Source organism: Trachemys scripta, chromosome 1, assembly GCF_013100865.1.
Source record: "Trachemys scripta elegans isolate TJP31775 chromosome 1, CAS_Tse_1.0, whole genome shotgun sequence".
In the NCBI taxonomy this organism is placed as follows: Eukaryota; Metazoa; Chordata; order Testudines; family Emydidae; genus Trachemys; species Trachemys scripta.
In genome coordinates this window covers 93,369,626-93,388,283 of record NC_048298.1, presented here as the reverse complement: position 1 = coordinate 93,388,283, position 18,658 = coordinate 93,369,626, and the positions used below count along the sequence as shown (strand labels likewise).

The window sequence follows — 18,658 nt, the reverse complement described above, 5'->3', positions numbered from 1 at the left end:
CCCTTAAAATGAATTAAGTTGTTTGCCCCCACAACTCCTATTGTCAGACCATTCCACAACCTCACCCCTCTGATGGTTAGAAACTGTCTTCTAATCTGCAGCCTGATTTTATTCCTGGCCAGTTTATATCCTTTTGTTCCCGTGTCAGAATTGTCCTTTAGTTTAAATAGCTCTTCAGCCTCCCTGGTGTTTACCCCTCTGATATATTTATAGAAAGCAATCATATCCGCTCTCAGCCTTCTTTTTGTTTGGCTAAACAAACCAAGCTCTTCCCGTTCTCTTGGGGTGATGATTTTGTGCTGTTGATCCTTATCTGCTAGAAACTGGGTGGTGGGGGCCCCATGCTCATCTTATTTAGACCACTAAACAGCTATCCTATAGTGACAGCTTTTGGTTCCTGTTGACCTGTATTCAGTTTGAATTGGTAACCTAGAGGTAAAGGGCATCATATTCCAGTTTTAAAAAAAATGTCCTGAGCTATCCAGTCCCCACCCCTGGTATGTGTCAAGATGACAGTTGAGACCCGGTAGTTGAAGGAGTCCTGATCTTGCTGTATGAAAGGAGTGTGAAGGATTGGGCCTACCTACCTTATAGCGCCCTCTTCTGGCTGAATGCACGCTGCAAACCTAGCTCCCTCCCTGGGGAAATCCTGCCGGAGGGGCCCCTCACAGAATCCAGGAAGAATAGTCTCCATTCCGATTAATTGCTGTGGGTTTTATTTCATGCCTTCTTAATAAAAACAAGATCAAAGTTTCATAGCCTTTCCCCACTAGGTCTGTACAAGTTAAGTCCCTTCTCCCTCCACCCCCCAAGTCTGTCTCTCACCCTATGCGTTCCTCAGCCAAAGCTCCTCACTCTTTACCTCTGAGCCCTTTGCACTAACAGGACTTTTCCAAGTCTCTCTTCTGTCCCTTTGTTTCTTGGAGCTGCTCCTCCCAGCAGTTGCTCCAGCCTCCAGCCCAGGTATGGCTGACCCTGCTCCCATTTCCTGCTCTTCCTTTTAAGAGGATCAGCTAATTGAGTTGCTGGTCATTTTTCCAGGCGACGCAGGTCGGGCTACTTAGCCAGCCAGCCACCTGGAAGCCTCTGACCTTATACTTTCCCATACCTCCTGTCCTTGAGTGGTCCTGTCAGGCACTCACCACAGGGCCCCTAGTAGTCTTCACTTCATGACAGGAAGTTGGCATTCTGATGGTCACTCCCGGGTCAATGCTCTATTCAAAACTGAAAGGGTTGTAAGGGTAAGTACCAGTATGTCACATGGGCATTTGAGTTTTTCATGGTTTGGAGCCACCTTAGAGCCACGTCGTCAGTGACCAAGACAAAGGGTTTTCCAAACAGATAGTACCTCAGTGCCTTTACAGCCCAGTGTGTGGTCAGGCATTCCTTTTCAAGGACCAAGTACTGTATCAGGTTTCCCAGAATAAAAGTTTTCTACTTATATAGAGGGTAGGGTGTTCTTCTCCATGGAAGGTTTGGGATTACACTGCACTCACAACGTGGTGCAAGGTGTCAGGGTGTAGAACGAATTCTCGAGAGAAATTGGGGCTGTGCATTTTTGGCTTGTTGCATAGAATCTGTTTAATTTTTCCAAAATGCTTGATCACACAGGGGAGCCCACATGACCTCTCAAGGGGCTGATTTTTTTAAAAGGTCATAAGTGGTGCAGCCAATCGGGCAAAGTTTGGTACCAATCTTCTATAGTACCTTGCAAGACCTAGGAAGACCTAGACCTGCTTTATAGTTCTTGATATGGGAATGTTTGCTAGGGCTTCAACTTTGTCCACTGGGGTTGTACCTTTCTGTTCCCTACTAGATACCCCAAATATTTTATTTCCCATTTCCTAACCAGGCACTTCTTTGGATTTGCTGTGGATGGCCTCCCATAGGGCTTGAAAGACACCTGCTAGGTTTTGGTGGGCCAGTCCTGATGATAGAACATCACATCATCAAGGTAGGCTGCAGCATAGCGATGATGGGTCTGCAACTCCTGGTCCATCAGCCTTTGAAAGGTAGCCGGGGCCCCATGCAATCCAAAGGCCATGCTAATGAATTGGAATAGACCAAGGTAGGAAAGGTGTTTTTTCCAATGGGAGTAAGAGGAATTTGCCAATAGCCCTTAATTAAATCTAATGCTGTGATAAAGCAGGCTTGACCGAGGCAATCCATTGACTTGGAGCATCAGATATCTAGAAATCTACCCAAAATTGGGTAGTCCTGGCTAACTTTGGTACCAAAACTAGCGTACTACACCAGGGACCACTGGATTCCTTGATTATTCCCAGTCAACATTTCCTGTGTTTCCTGAACTAATGGGTTTTATGCCTTCTGGGAGGGGCTTGGCCCCCGGCTCTATACAATGCAGCGAGCTACTAAGGAGGTTCATTCTGATAGTGGGGAGAACACTTCCATGTAAACTTTCAGGAGGTTGTTTGCCTTCTCCACCCATCAGAGAGTCTGTCCCCAAGTGGCACCTCTCCTATCCCTATTTCAGCTGGTGTAGGGAGCTGAGGACCCAGATCCTCTTCGCCCTCCTTCAGGTGGATGAAGAGGCATTTCTGGACCTTCCAGGGTTTTAACAGATTTATGTGATAAATCTACTTTGGTTTTCGCGAGCCAGGGCAATAGATTTCACAGTCTACTCATCCCATGCAACGGAGCACTTCATATTATCCCTGCCATTTGGCCAGGAGCTTGCTCTCTGAGCTGGGAAGTATTTAGAATTCCCTGGCTCTAACCCCCTTATTTTATTGTTGCATCTGGGCCTGCAAGAAGTTAGTTCAGGCAAGGTGGCCCCCACATTCTAACCTTTCCCTTGTTTGAATAACGTATTGGAGGTTATTGGTAGAGCAGGTGGGGTGAACTTTCCAACATACCCTAACTAAGTCTAACACTCTGTGAGGCTGTCTCCCATAAAGGAGCTCCAAAGGGGAGAAGCCTGTGGAGGCCTGCAATACCTCCCACACTGCAAACAAAATATAGAGAAGCAGTTGGTCACAGTCTTTGGCCTCTGTTCCACAAAATTTAACATCCTGTTAAGGGTCTTATTGGCCCACTCTCCATGCCAGTCTTTTTGAGAGTGGTAGACTGAGATCTGGAGTGGTTTTACTTTCAACAGTGGCCACTCTTGGAACACCTGGGATGTGAAATTCATCCCCGATTAGTGAGGATTTCCACAGGAAGGTCAACCCAGGAAAATCCAAGGGTGGAGGCAAAGGAATTTCATAAAGGAATTCAGGTGGTGTAGTCCACCAGTACCAAAATAAACTTGTGACCTGAGGCACTCTTCTCCAGAAGGCCTAGTAATCAATCTCTACCCATTCAAGGGGGATTGCAATGATGGGTAGGGAGTTAAGGGGCCCAGCCATGACTTGTTGGGGGTAACTTTTTGGTAATTGGGGCACAATATGCAGAAATTGCCTACTTCTTTATGTATCCCTGGCCAAAAGAATAGACCCAATAGAAACAATCTTTCTTGGGTTTTCACCTTACTTAGGTGTCCTGCCATGGGGAGTGTATGGGCTAGTCATAGGAGTTCATGAGACAAGAAATTTGGGGATACTTTTATTCTCCACGTGCTTTTGCTTCACCTTTAGTCAGAGTATCTCCTCCATTGACGGAAAGGGCTCAGATCGAAAGGTCCCTGTTCAGGTGCCACGTATGAAGGACTAGGCCTACCTTATAGTGCCCTCTTCCAGCTGGACCCAGGCTGGTGCCTGCAGAGCTAGCTCCCTCCCTGGGGGAATCCTGCATGGGGCTTCTCGCAGAATCCAGGTAGAGTAGTTTCCACGCCCACTAATTGCTGTGGGTTTTATTTCAAGCCTTCTTAATGAAAACAAGATCAAAGTTTCACAGCCTTTCCCCACAAAGCCCATACAGATTAAGTCTCTCCCCCGCCCCCCAAGTCTGTCCCTCACTCTATGAGTTCATTAACCAAAAGTTCCTGGCTCTTACCTCAGAGCCCTTTGCGCTAACTGGATTTTCCCCAGTCTCCCCTCTGTTTCTTGGAGCTGCACATCCTAGCCTCTGACAAGTATCAGTGCCCACTCTCCCATTTCCTACTCCTCCTTTTATGAGGACCAGCCAATTAAGTTGGCTGTCTTTTTCCCAGGTGCAGTGGGTGGGACTAATCAGACAGCCAGCCAACTGCAGGCCTCTGAGGTAGGGTTGCCAGGCATCCGGTTTTCAACTGGAACACCTGGTCAAAAAGGGACCCTGGTGGCTCCGGTCAACATTGCTGACTGGGCTGTTAAAAGTCCGGTCGGTGGCACAGCAGGGCTAAGACAGGCTCCTTGCCTGTCCTGGCTCCACACGGCTCCCAGAAGCGGCCAGTAAGTCCCTCTGTGACCCCTACGCGCATGGGCATCCAGGGAGGTTCTGCACACTGCCCCTGCCCCGAGCACCAGTTCCACAGATCCCATTGGCCGGGAACTGTGACCAATGGGAGCTGTGGAGGTGGTGCCTGCAGGCGGAGGCAGAGCACAGAGCCACCTGGCCATAGCTCCACCTAGGAGCCTCAGGGACGTGCTGAGGTAAGTGCCACCCAGAGCCTGCACCCCCTCCCACACCCTGCCTCAGCCCTGAGTCCCCTCCTAGACCCAAACGCCTTCCCAGAGCCTGCACCCCTCCTGCACCCTCTACAGCACTCCAGTCCTGAGCCCCCTCCCGTACTCTGAACCACTTGGACCCAGCCTGGAGCCCCCTCTTGCACCCCAAACCCCTCATCTCTGGCCCCACCCCAGAGCCCGCACCCCCAGCCATAGCCCTCGCATCCCCCGCACCTCAACCATCCCTCAGCCTGGTGAAAGTGAGCAAGGGTGGGGGAGAGTGAGCGAAGGAGGGAGTGGGGCTGAAGTGAGCAGGGGCAGGGGGAAGGGAAAGGGTGTTCAGTTTTCTGCAATCAGAAAATTGGCAATCCTACTCTCACCCCAGACAAGGAGGTTAGGTAGGGAGCTGAACTGATGCACTGATTTATCCCCCATTATTGTATGGTACCATCATTGCCTAGGGAGGTTGTGGAATCTCCATCATTGGAGATTTTTAAGAGCAGGTTAGACAAACACCTGTCAGGAATGGTTTAGAAAATACATATTCTGCTGTGAGTACCAGGGACTGGACTGACCTCTCGATGTCCCTTCCAGTCCTATGAGTCTATGATTCTATCATACAGGAGTTACAAGGGATGGCTGAGAACCCAAGCCCCGGGGCTGGAGCCCAAGTACCTGACACAGAGCAGCTACATTACTCCTGGGGGAATTCTGTGCTACTGCACATACACAGAATTTATGTTCCCTGCAGATTTCTTTGCTTCCCCGCAGAAAAATGACTTTCTGATGGGGAAGCAAAGGGAAGCCACAAGAACAGTCATGCAGCCCTTCCCAGCAGTATGTTTCGGGTTCCCAGGGCAGCCAGCAGAGACGCAAATCACTGTAGGGCAGGAGGCAGGACTGGGGAAGACCCAGCTAGTGGCTTCTACCCTGCGCTGGGCTCAGCTGCTAGTCCCGGCTGGGATGGGGAGGACAAGACTTCCTCTTCCCCTGCACGGCATCCAGGGCCAGGTCAGACCTACCCCCAGATTTCTCCATCTGGATCCCGCAGTGAGCCCCCCCCCCCCCCACCCCCCCCCCCCCCCACTGCTGAGCCCCAACCACCTTCACCTGGACCCCCTGCAGAGTCCCATTACCATTGCACCCACAACCCCCACCAACAAGCCCCTGTGCATCCAGATCCCCTCTGCACCCGGATCCCCTACTGAACCGCCTGCACCCAGATTGCCCCACACAGAACCCTCTCAACCCACACCTGGATCCCCCCACATTAAGCCACTCCACACTTAGATCCTCCCTTGTTGAGCCTGCCTGCCCACACAGAAGGGCAGGGCCCCAGGGTGTTTCTGGGGCAGGCCGGGTCCTTGTGCTGTGTCAGGGTTGGGTGCAGTCTCACGGCTGAGTCCGTGTCCTGGAAGGGAACTGCATGGTGATCTCCCACCTCTGTGCAGCCAGTGCCTTTTGCTCTCCAATGATAAAATTTGCAGAATTTTGCAGAATTTAAAAATATTGTGCACAGAATTTTTAATATTTTGGTGCACAAATTTACATTTTTTTGGCACAGAATGCCCTCAGGAATACTACGTGCACATTCAAGAGTGGGTGGGTGGGTGTGACCAGCAGTCCTCTTCCTAGGAAGTGATTAATCATTCATAGAGCTAAGGGGTGTGGCGAAGGAGGGAGGTGGTTACAAACCAGGGCTGGCAGCAGCAGTAGTGCCGATACGCAGTCTATGGAGAAAGTGGTCTTGTTGCAGCAAGAAGAGGTCAGGAATCCAATCATGAGAAAGCAGGCTGGACCACAGCTTTTAGGTGGGAAATTAGCACTGTCTCCGGATTGATCCAGATCAAAATGAAGTTGCAAGCCACTTATCATTTGTAATCTGATTTTTAGTTCTAGATCAAAACCAACGAGCATTCCTAACAACTGCAAAGTGTCTTCGGGCAGGGGATGCTCTATCTCAAAAGAATCACAGAAATTAGGAAACAGAGGTGGGAGATCATGAGTTTTCAGAGCGTAAAATGTACTAGGAGTAACAAGTCTCTCTCACACATGATCACAAACATACACACGTCTCTTGTGGAAAGGAAAAGAATTTGCAATCTGGAAAGTGAAAGAAGTTTGTGTTTAAAAAAAAAAAAAAGACCTTCAATAAACCTAAGATCCCACCCCCTTAGCAACTCTTCTTCCACTGTCTCTGACTTCAAGGGAGGAGTGAGCCAATTATCTGTGAGTTCTGCAGAAGGAAAACCTGCAACTTACCAGCTGCTGGGGGAGAGAGACAGCGAGAGAGGCAGGGAGGAAGAATCAATAGACAAATTCTAAAATTTAAAGAAAAAGCAAAGCATTTTTAAACAAATCTTAGATGAGGGGGGAAATCTTTTATTTGCCAGGATTTTTTGCAGTGCAAGTGTGAGGGTGTACTTTCAAACCTGCTATCATAAGAAACTCCCAGGCCCCCCTCTTAACCCCTAATTTGCTTCCCCCTCTTTATTTCACAGGGTCTACCTAGAAGCACCATGGGTCAGCTGAATGCACACACTAGCCTTGACAGCTAGGTGTTGCACCAGAGGCCACTTCCACCCACATGAGTCTACGAATTACAAGTTGCAAGAAAAGCAAGTGTGAGTGGGAGACCTAGTGAACTGAGAGTACCAGGAGAAGAGCAAACCTCTTCAGAGGGGAGAAAGAACAGGAGTACTTCTGGTACAGAGAGTCTACTTTGGACCATGTCAATCTTCTGACCCAATAAAGATCACCCATGGGGAACCAGCCTCTGGAGCGCTCTGGTCTTTCCCAGTCCAGCTAGGGTCCAAAGTGGTGGAGAAGAGCCCAGCCCAGTGACTTGGGATCCAGAAAAGAGCAGCGGCAGCAGCAGCCTCTGATTAAAACCATCAAGACAGCTTCATCCACGACACTAGGATTCAGGACTTCTCCTCCCAACAAGGAAAGGTAAGGGAGAGCCACTGAACCTGGAATTAAGGCAATAAGGGAGAACAGCACCCTACAGAAATAATATCAGTGTGCATGAAAATGAAAATACTCCAGGATTTTCTAATCAATGACAGGTCTGTACTACACAGTTTGGTTTGCTTCTGCCTATGTCTCTTTTAGCCAGATGCAATACATCTCTTAGGACTAGTATATAGAGAGAAATATTGTAACTGGTGACTGTAAACAGTGGCACCTCAGAATGTTTTTATGTATGTTCAGTGGTAGAGAGCATAATGCATGCAGTAATACGCAGAATCTGGGTATTGAAAGCTAGTATGGAAAAGCTCCAGGCAGCAGGTTTTCTATCTTCATTATGTTTTTCTGTAACTGGTGCATAGGATCAGACTTTTCACCACCTCACTGGAATTTAAGCATGATCTTTTCAGTGCATGCATGGATTTGCAAAGGCAGGTGCATGGTAATGTAGTCTTAAATTTGCAAAAACAGCAGTGTCTAATGATTAGAGCAAGGGTCTGGAGTCAGGAGACTTTGGTTTTAATGCTTACTTTGTCACTGGCTCACGGTGTGACTTTAGACAAGTCACTTTATCTCTCTGTGCCCTGGTTTCACAGAAATAGGGATAGTTTTAAATAGACCTACCTTTTGTGAAACATTTTAAAATCATTGAACAGAAGGTGCGCTACAAGTGCAAAATTGTATAAATCAGGTGTTTTGTTACCTTAAAGTCAGTGCCTGAAGCTAAAGATACAGCAGGGAACAAATCTATTTTTAAACCTTTAATAAACTTGAAGGAAGAGTCATAGATTCCAATCAGCTGGTGGTGTTTGTTTGTCCTCTTCTGATTGATTTTTACTTTATTTCGTAAATAACTGTGTGGTCTCTTTCTGTTTCCTCTTTACTGCCTTTAATCTTTCCCATGTATGGCTCCCTGCGCCCCGCAGGGGGCTTGAACTTGGTCTCTTTCTCCGAGTAAGAGAGGAGAAAGGTTTGAGTCAGAGAGAAGCTGTGGTGATGTGAAGAGCGTGAAAGACAAACGAAGGTTCCAGGTTATGCCGCACCCTGTAAGTCAGGTGCTCAGCGGAGGCAATTAAATGAATAGCAGCTACAGGAATTAGAAGTGCTGAAAGAATCTATTTACTGTGCACTAGACCAAAGGCAGGCTGCAAAGCATGGGAGAGCCCTTAAAGGGATAATCTGACAAACAGAACCAACCTCTCAAGGGCACCATAAGGTGACATTTTAAATGAATACTGGATGTGCTGGGGGAGATCTGCTTCCAGCTGTCACTTCCCCTAACCTCTCCTGTGCACAAAGACCCCTCAGTCGAAGCCTCAGAATCTGACCACATGGGTGTGTGTATGAGCACACACAATAAGGTTTTGCCCTGCTCAGGATGGCAGGCAGTGTGGCCTAGTGACAGGAATTTGGGGCACTCTGAGAGTCAGGAGACTTGGGTTTTGTTCCCCACTCTGCTACTGACTTTGGTCAAGTCACTGAGCCTCTCTGTGCCTCGTTCTCTTCCCCTCGGTGAAATGGGGATGATAATACTTTTCTCTCAGGAGTATACTGAAGGAGAAATTAACAAAAAGTGCTTTGAAATCTCTGGATTGAAGGTGCTGTGGAGATGCAAAGGGGGTATTGATTTATTGTATTTGTCATGGCCTGTGCGTCTTTGAGAGGAAGGAGAAAAGTTCTGCCCCAGCTTGAGTGTGTAGAAATTAGAGAAGGCCCATATGTTTTAGGATTGCTCCCAACTGTGCACTCTCCCATGCTTCGTCAAGCTTGTTAATTGGCCCAAGCCATAAGGCTCCCACCAGGATCCAAGAGAGACTGTTCTGCAGACTCTCAGCCCTGATTGTTAGGATGAATATGAGAGAAAAATTCCTAAAAGTCCTGTGCTAGGCAAGACGGACAGAAAGTAGATTATTTTTCTTTTCAGTGGAGGAATGTATGCTGTCCTATTTCGAGAGAGAAGGGACAGAGAGTTGTAGGGGGCGTGTTATCAATAAAGTGACGTGGCACATCCAGAGCAGCGTGAAAAGCCTGCACGTGTAAAATGAAACTGACAACATGTGTATGCTCCCAACCAGACCCAAAACTAAAATAATGCTCTTCTTCCCCGGTTCAGTTGTTTGCTTCTTGTTCTCAGCATGTTCTGAAAGACCAAGATCAGTTTTCAGGGTTTATATGGGGTCATTATGGGCTTGGGGCCAGCTTTTCAGCTGTACGTCCTGCACAATGGGGGCCAGATATTTCAGTGCTCAGACCCCAACAAAGAGCTCTGCTGAAAATCTGGCCCTATGTTCTCACATTTCCTCCGGTGCTCAGCTGAGGAGCGTCCGTTTCATCCCCATCCCCCTAGAACCTCTGTGATGGGCCACCTCTCAGGGCCGCTTTATATTATGATCCATTCAATTTGGATAGTCACCTACTTTGACCACTTTTTAAAGCTATTAGCCAAAATGAGTATTTCCTCCACACACTCAAATATAGAAAGAGATGATGCACACGTGCAGCTTAGCATGTCTGTATGATAGATGCAGAATTCTCCTCCCACCCATTGAGATGAGACCCTCTCCTGCTTGCTTTCTTGATGGACTGTGTAGCTGTGATTTGCTGCTAGTTCACGCAGTTGCCTCTCGGTCAATATTTATTTATTTATTAGTTTATATTACGGTAGCACCCCGAGGCTGCAGTGAGGATCAGGGGCCTGTCATTCTGGGCGCTGTACCAAACACGTCAGATAGCACCGATAGAGTTCCGTATTTGAAGAACGCTACCGTATTCTAACAGTATTCACCCCAGCCGCTGCAGCAGCACAGCGACAAGATACTGGGCCAGATCCTCAGATGGTGTAAATCAGCATCACTCCACTGAAGTTAGTGCAGCTACACCAGTGTACACTGGCTGAGGATTTGGCCCTATGTATAGCATTGGACCATTATGTCAATCTTTTTTATAAGGATTGTCTGGCAAAACTGATTCTGCTTTTTAAAATACCCCACCTTACTAAACAAAGCTCAGAGAGCACAATGGGGAAAAAAAAAACCACTTCTACCTGATCCCAAAACAGCTCAATCCCCATCCATTTGGTGCATAGACCCTAGAACCTGCACATCCTAGTGTACAAAGGAGAGTACAAGGGGCAGTGAACACCACTGGATGTCGGTGTTTCTGAGGAAAACTGGTGACTTTGCACTGAGAAGGTACAACCTGTTCCAAATTAGACACAGAGTCCAGTACAAACATAGGGCCGGATCTTGCCAGCCTAGCCAGGCGCAGCGCTCACATCAACAGACTTGGACCCATGCTACATGTGCACAATATTATGTCCTGATTTTAATGCCTGACTGTAATTTAGGCTGTAATCCCCTTTGAGTGTAATCTAGATTATAATTTGCCTTTGGGGCAAGCGCTGCATTTTCTTTTATGCTTCTTAGAGAGCTGAGAATGCTGTCAATGCTCAGTAAATAACAATAATAATGAGTAGAAATGTTCTGCTATTGCCTTAAACCACAGCACAAAGCCAGTAGAGATGCTGGCTCGGACTTCTTACAGGCTTCTTTATATACAAAGAATATTTCGTTACTTCTGCTTGGTACTTAACACATGTAAAACATTTTAAGTGATTTTCTTGGCATAAAGGCTTGGGAGATGAAATTCACATCGGGAAAGGATAGGAATCCAGATCTGTACCCAGAAATAATCTCTCAGTGTGTATATATAAATACTCAAAACCTATCATTCAGTAAACAACACCTACATTTAATAAACAGCACAGTGGGAACTTGATATTTCTTTCATAAGCTCCTAGTAACCAAAATAAACTGTCCAAATGTGTCTGCTATGCTATGACAGCTAGTTTTCCACAGTGTGCTTGTATTTTTCTTTTCTGTGCACAACATATTTGATCTGAAAGATGAAAAATGTCTGTGGAATCCATGTTTTTCTATCAAGATTTCCTGTATCTTTGTGCTGTGTCAAAATGTAATCTCTGGGGTCTGTAGATTCACTTTAATATTCATCTTGTTCTCTGGTTATATCAGAAAGCTGCCCTCTTCCCCACAGCCCCTCATTTCTCTCTAGTTCTCTCAATACAGCCAAGGACTGGCAGAACCGAGGACTAACATGTGTATGTAAAGAGTGACACATCCATGAAAAACAAAACTAGCATTTCTGCAGCTCCATCCACTACCAGCCATCTTGCTGCAAAGCAGCAGTATTTGAAATGCTAACCGTTTGGGGGTGAGGAGCTCTGGCATAAGAGATTTGTTGGATAAAAATCTGATGTCAAAATTTGAAAAAGAACATTTGGGGACCAAGTCTTTGAAGCTAGTGTCTGATGATGCAATTCTGTGCCTGCAATTACCTGTACCAGCACTTTAGGTCACTTGGACTCTAAGTATCTGATTCATCCTAGAAAGCAGGTACTGTGAGCAGCTCCCATTTAAACACCTAAAGGGAGTGTCTAGATCTTAATGGGAGCTGCTCAGTGCTTCTGGAAACCTGGCTGCTTCGTTTAGGTGTTTAAATGAGAACTGCGCTCTTTTGAAAATCAGGCCCCAAATATCTAAGTGATTTAAACTGTGGGCACGAAACTGGAGTCATGGCTAAAGCCAAGCTGATAAATTAGCCCTCAATGTTTAAACAAAATTGCAAATTGTAGTTCAAAACTTTATGTGCAAATATAAATTTCTTCATTTTGATGTGACTTAAAAAGAAAATTCTCCTTAAACCAGGCTAAAAAATGAGGCAGGTTCCCCCATGAAATTTCCCTATCAAGATTTCCTATATCTGCTAAGCAGACCTGCTAACCAGAACCAACCGCTCTATCTTACATCATGGAGCAATCCACAGTGCCCTTTGAGTTTGTTGTAAGAAAACATAGGGGTCTCTCCACTCCAGCCTCACTCTTCTTTCCTTTCTCTCCACCCCTGGCCTGCTTTTATTTTGACCCTTTCAGCACCAAGCAATGATGAAGACTGTGTCCAGTGGGAACTGCACCCTAAGCGTGCCAGCCAAGAACTCCTACCGCATGGTGGTGCTGGGAGCCTCCAGGGTGGGCAAGAGCTCCATCGTCTCACGCTTTCTCACTGGCCGCTTTGAGGACCAGTACACTCCCACCATTGAGGATTTTCACCGCAAGGTCTACAACATCCGGGGAGACATGTACCAGTTGGACATCCTGGACACATCTGGGAATCACCCTTTCCCTGCAATGAGGAGGCTTTCTATACTGACAGGTGAGAGGGGTGGAGTGTGAGAAAGAAAGGGGTGTCCTACTGAGGGATGGTGGGTCAAGGATCCCAACTGTACATTTCTACTTGAGAATAATAACTTGGACACAACTCTTTCCTAACAGAGCACTAGTTTATATGGTGAATGAGGAAAAAATGGGAGCTAGATAGAGGGAATGATGGGTAATGGGATGGAACTTGTTATAAAGATGCATCTTTTCCCCAGTGACATTCCCTGACTGGAGTACCCCAGATGTCATCAGGGGGTACATCACTCATCCAGGAATCAACTTGGAGACGTTCTAAAATTTGAGTTGCTTTGCCTAATTTATTCTCCTCCCGTCAACCCCTGCGTATAACACATACAACTTGTGTTTTTAACTGCGATGACAAGTGAATGGTAAAATCAAAATCTCACAGGTATAAAGAATGCCAGGAGAAAGAGGAAGTTTGTCACCACCATGCACAAGCAATGTAATACAAATGTAAAATATACTCTGAGGGGTTAAAAATGACTTGACAAGGTTTTTTAAAAATAATTTAAACTGGTTCCCTGCTTTTGGACAATTAAAAATTCCAGTGGAATGCATCTCCCTAAAGTCACTCCCTCCACTCTTATTATTTCTTCCTTCTCCTATAGTCACCCAGAATGAGGTAAACCACATATTAGAAGAGGGGTGGCCTCATATTGAAAGTGTTGATTAGCTAGGAGTTTCTGTTGTTTTCAGTGGATGCTGCTGTGCATGCATCACTTCTGAAAATTAGACTGTGGGTGTATACATGGCTGAGTATACAACCAAAGTTCATAGCCACCTGGGTTCAGTCCTACTTGCCCTATTTATCCAATGACACCCTAAGTCTATATTAAGTAACGCTAGATACCAGGATCTGGATCCTACATGAAACAGGTGCCAAACTCCAGGATGTGGATTGGGATAACCTTGGGTCCATGAAAGATTTTTCTCGGTTCCATATAAACTGCACTTAACAGGTTGTTGGTTTGCTTTAGCTTGTATTTGTACAAGAAAGATTCTGAGTCCCAGTACTGTAAGTAATACCAGAGGACATATGTCATTTGCACTTTCTTTTGTACTCTGTTTCTCTTGAGCAAGTGAAATGGTAGCAGAACACTGGATTCTTGGAGGCTCCAACTCATTTCTCAGATGCTCTGAAACCTGGCTTGTGGGTCTTGAGGTCAAATGCTGCTCCTGTTCTTATATATTGAAAGGGTTGAGGCATCGTGGCTACCATTTTCTGTTCTTAGGAGTTGCTACACAGGTGGTGTTTTTCAGGGGAAATGATCTAGAGAAGGGTGGGGGGGGAGGAGTGAATGACCCAGAAGAATTAAGTCAGAAGATTATTGGAAAAACATGGTGCAAATGGGCAACATCAATAAGTCAAATGCAGTCTAGGATAAGACAACAGGTTGTGACTGAGGAAATACTTTGACCATAAGACATTTCTACAGCTGTGGGAACAAGGGGGAAGATGAATCAGAAAGTGACCGGGAACTGGTGACCTTAGAGAGTGTATAGCAGGGGTCGGCAACGTTCAGCACGCGGCTCGCCAGGGTAAGCACCCTAGCGGGCCGGGCCAGTTTATTTACCTGCTGACGTGGCAGATTCGGCTGATCGCAGCCCCCACTCGCCACGGTTTGCCGTCCCAGGCCAATGGGGGCGGCGGGAAGCCGCAGCCAGCACATCCCTTGGCCCGCGCCGCTTCCCGCCATTCCCATTGGCCCGGGACGGTGAACCGCGGCAAGTGGGGGCCGCGATTGGCCGAACCTGCCGCGTCAGCAGGTAAATAAACTGGCCCAGCCCGCTAGGGTGCTTACCCTGGCAAGCCGCATGCCGAACGTTGCCGACTTAGATATTGGCATAGAAAGTACGCTTATTAAGTTTGCGGATGATACCAAACTGGGAGGGATTGCAACTGCTTTGGAGGACAGGGTCATAATTCAAAATGATCTGGACAAATTGGAGAAATGGTCTGAGTTAAACAGGATGAAGTTTAACAAAGACAAATGCAAAGTGCTCCACTTAGGAAGGAACAATCAGTTTCACACATACAGAATGGGAAGAGACTGTCTAGGAAGGAGTACGGCAGAAAGGGATCTAGGGGTTATAGTGGACCACAAGCTAAATATGAGTCAACAGTGTGATGCTGTTGCAAAAAAAGCAAACATGATCCTGGGATGTATTAACAGGTGTGTTGTGAGCAAGACACGAGAAGTCATTCTTCCGCTCTACTCTGCTCTGGTTAGGCCTCAGCTGGAGTATTGTGTCCAGTTCTGGGCGCCGCATTTTAAAAAAGATGTGGAGAAATTGGAGAGGGTCCAGAGAAGAGCAACAAGAATGATTAAAGGTCTTGAGAACATGACCTATGAAGGAAGGCTGAAAGAATTGGGTTTGTTTAGTTTGGAAAAGAGAAGACTGAGAGGGGACATGATAGCAGTTTTCAGGTATCTAAAAGGGTGTCATAAGGAGGAGGGAGAAAACTTGTTCACCTTAGCCTCTAAGGATAGAACCAGAAGCAATGGGTTTAAACTGCAGCAAGGGAGGTCTAGGTTGGACATTAGGAAAAAGTTCCTAACTGTCAGGGTGGTTAAACACTGGGAGAAATTGCCTAGGGAGGTTGTGGAATCTCCATCTCTGGAGATATTTAAGAGTAGGTTAGATAAATGTCTATCAGGGATGGTCTAGACAGTATTTGGTCCTGCCATGTGGGCAGGGGACTGGACTCGATGACCTCTCGAGGTCCCTTCCAGTCCTAGAATCTATGAATCTATGACCCCTGGTGTATAGGATCGAAGGAGAAACAAGCAAAGAGGAAGAATGATGGGTGGATGGGGGAACAAAATCCACTATGTTTTAAATAGAGAGAGTCAAGATAGGTGAGGTAGTATCTTTTATTGGACCGACTTCTTTGGTGGAAGGGAAGCAGACTGCTCTGAGGTGGATTCTAATGAACAAGTCCTCTTTCTTTTTAATTGCAGGAGATGTTTTCATCCTGGTGTTCAGTTTGGACAACAGAGAATCCTTTGATGAGGTCAAGAGGATCCAAAAGCAGATCCTTGAAGTCAAATCCTGCCTGAAGAACAAGACCAAAGAGGCAGCTGACCTCCCCATGATGATCTGTGGAAACAAAAATGATCATAGTGAAATCTACCGCAAGGTGCGCTCAGAGGAAGCAGAGAAGCTTGTCTCCAGCGATGAGAACTGTGCTTACTTTGAAATTTCAGCCAAGAAGAACACGAACGTGGATGAGATGTTCTATGTCCTCTTCAGCATGGCCAAGCTACCTCACGAGATGAGCCCTGCCCTTCACAGGAAAATCTCTGTCCAGTATGGCGACGCCTTCCACCAAAAATCCTTCAGGATGCGCCGGGTCAAAGAGATGGATGCCTATGGCATGGTCTCCCCCTTCGCTCGCCGACCCAGTGTCAACAGTGACCTGAAATACATCAAATCCAAAGTTCTCAGGGAAGGCCAGGCAAGGGAGAGGGAGAAATGCACTATCCAGTGAAGGGGTATCCGCCATTTTGAGTGAAGTCATTGTGTTGGTGCAGTGCCTTAAAGAAAACGGTTTGAGAACGGGTTCATAGTACCCACCTGATGGAGGATGCCCACCATGACCGTAAGCATGGCTCTTCCTCAGACCTCCACAGCATCGCTAATGTAAATAGTAAACTTCCAAGCTACCCTTGTAAACAGTTGAGGAAATCAGAGGTCTGAAAGGTGACTGGCTTCTTCATTTCTTAATTAAGTTCCTTTTCGTTCTTCTCCTGTCTGAAGAACTTGGACTTGTAAAGAAGGATTTGCCTCTTGCCCACCCAGGGAATAGGCCAGTAACACACAAAAGGCATTGGGTCTGTGTAAATAACAGTAACCCATTATTCATCTGCTGAGAAAAACAAATGTCTTTTTTCAAGCATACTTTAAAAATGCTCCAGTTTACCCATCTTCATTCAACGGATAATTGTATTAACCCAGGCTCTTCAGATTGAGGGTGGACTCTATACATGGGTGTGCAATTCTGACTGGCCAGTTAGATGACCTCTAGTTTGCTGTATCTTAGAAAGTCTGGGAGTGATGAAATTTTGCTGTACCGGTGGCAATTTCTAACAGCCATTGACGTAAACGTCACTTTTGTATTATAGCTTTAATCTTGTTTTTGTTTTGTTTTTTCAAGTGAAACCAGATGGCAATTGTGTATTTGAAATGAAAACCGTGTCTCTGTTCTAGAATTGCCAAGTATTTTCAGTTTTAAGGTTACATAATATGTACAGTAATTGAAAGTGAAATTGTTGTACTGTAAAGCCAACACATCTGACTGCTAGCTATCCTCATGTGTGATTGTGTCTCAAAACAAGCACAAATCTGTTACAGGTACTCTGAATACTTCATTATAAATACTAACTCTGCCCACCTCTCTATCAGAGCAATGGTTCCTTCCTCCTGTCTTTGACAAGAGATTAACCCGATTTGAATTTTGGCTTGAACTATTATAGAAAGAGGTTTGGACCCTCCTCTGGAATTCATGGGGAGTTGATTTGGAACCAACTCTGCTTGGAACCATCCCTTCATTCCAGAGTTCTCCTTATTACTGATGGGGTTTGCCCCTGAACAGAGGATGGGCATAGGCGCCACTAAAGTCCCTGAGAGCATAATCCTTGTGCTAACTCTCTGCACAGGGTGAATTTTGCCACTGTGATTAATTTGGGGTTGAGTCACTCTTTCCCATTCCTCCCTTGCCCTGGTCCCTGGCTGCTATCTCCCTGCCTTTTCTATTTCAGAGTCTCTTGCTTGGTGTGCTGGGGCCCTGTGTGCGCTCAGAGAGCCAGATGTATTCCCTCAGATATGAGCATGCCACTCCCATTGATTTAAATGGGAGATGGGCATACATAGCTGTGGGCAGAATCTGGTTCTAAAATTGTAAGTAACAACAGTGCATATATTCTTCCCATGAATGTGTTTTACACAACTCATACCAGCCCTGGCATATTCCACCCCGCCCCATCCCTCACATACTGCCCCTGTATGTATCCATCTCGCTGTGTCCTGGCTGGAGCTGTGGGCTGAATCCTAGTTCGTTCTGTAACTTGACAGGTGACAAAGAATGACGGATATTTGCTAGAAATAGCTTCTGAGAGACCCAATCCCGTCTCCACTTGTCCGTCATTCCATCCTCGCCTTGTATCGCTCACAGGTAAAACGCACAAGTGTTTGATTCCTGGTGCCATGGCAACACCCTATATTATCAAGTCTCTCTCACTCTCTATAAATATGTATACTGTTTATGATTAAACCTGATTTATTTATTAGCAGTGTCCTGCCTGATTTTACTTTTAGCAGGAGTAATTAGGAAGGCTGTAGGGTTTTTATGTAAGGCGTCAGGGGATTTTGAACAGGGGGCTTCAGTTGAGGCCTTAGAAAAGGATTCTAGTTCCCAATGGGAGCATAAGTTTCAAGGGATTTTCATAGCCCTTTCAGACTTCATGTTTGATATTGACCTGCTTGGAACAGAACATTTTATTTTCTCCAGAAGGATCCCATTATGTGCATCCATCCCTGACACAGCTCTGAGGATGCCACACATTTTTGGCAGTTCCTGAGAAGGGGTTGGGTTATTTGGGTCACACACCGTGATGCTATGCTACTAGCACAAATGAAAGGGGGCACATATCTCCTTCCGAGCACAGGCAGCTAGCTATGCTCCCCACATTGCCCACAGTGCAGGGAGACAGCCACTCTCTCCCTCCTCTCATGGACTGAAAACACTGTCCACGCCTGCTTGGATTAGATGTGGTCTCTGTGAAGGAAAATTGTCTTATGCATCCCCTCTGACCCACCATTAGAACTGTGCAAATAACTGATGTTTTTGTTCTGAAAAATCAAACAAAAAATGAATCAGAATTTA

At 46.3% G+C, this 18,658-nt stretch overlaps 1 protein-coding gene across 2 annotated transcripts; it reads left to right on the top strand.

The window, feature by feature from the left end:
• Nucleotides 1-6,256: 6,256 nt before the first annotated feature.
• RASD2 (RASD family member 2) lies at nucleotides 6,257-17,279 on the top strand. Of its 2 annotated transcripts, XM_034777851.1 has the most exons (4): nucleotides 6,257-6,358; nucleotides 7,049-7,499; nucleotides 12,466-12,745; nucleotides 15,735-17,279. In XM_034777851.1, exons 3-4 carry the CDS (start codon nucleotides 12,475-12,477, stop codon nucleotides 16,262-16,264), a joined length of 801 nt encoding a protein of 266 aa, XP_034633742.1. In that variant the 5' UTR covers nucleotides 6,257-6,358; nucleotides 7,049-7,499; nucleotides 12,466-12,474; the 3' UTR covers nucleotides 16,265-17,279. The 2 variants fall into 2 exon arrangements, with proteins under 2 accessions (XP_034633742.1, XP_034633749.1); XM_034777858.1 differs by lacking the exon at nucleotides 6,257-6,358 and having other exon boundaries at nucleotides 6,759-7,499.
• Nucleotides 17,280-18,658: the final 1,379 nt, after the last annotated feature.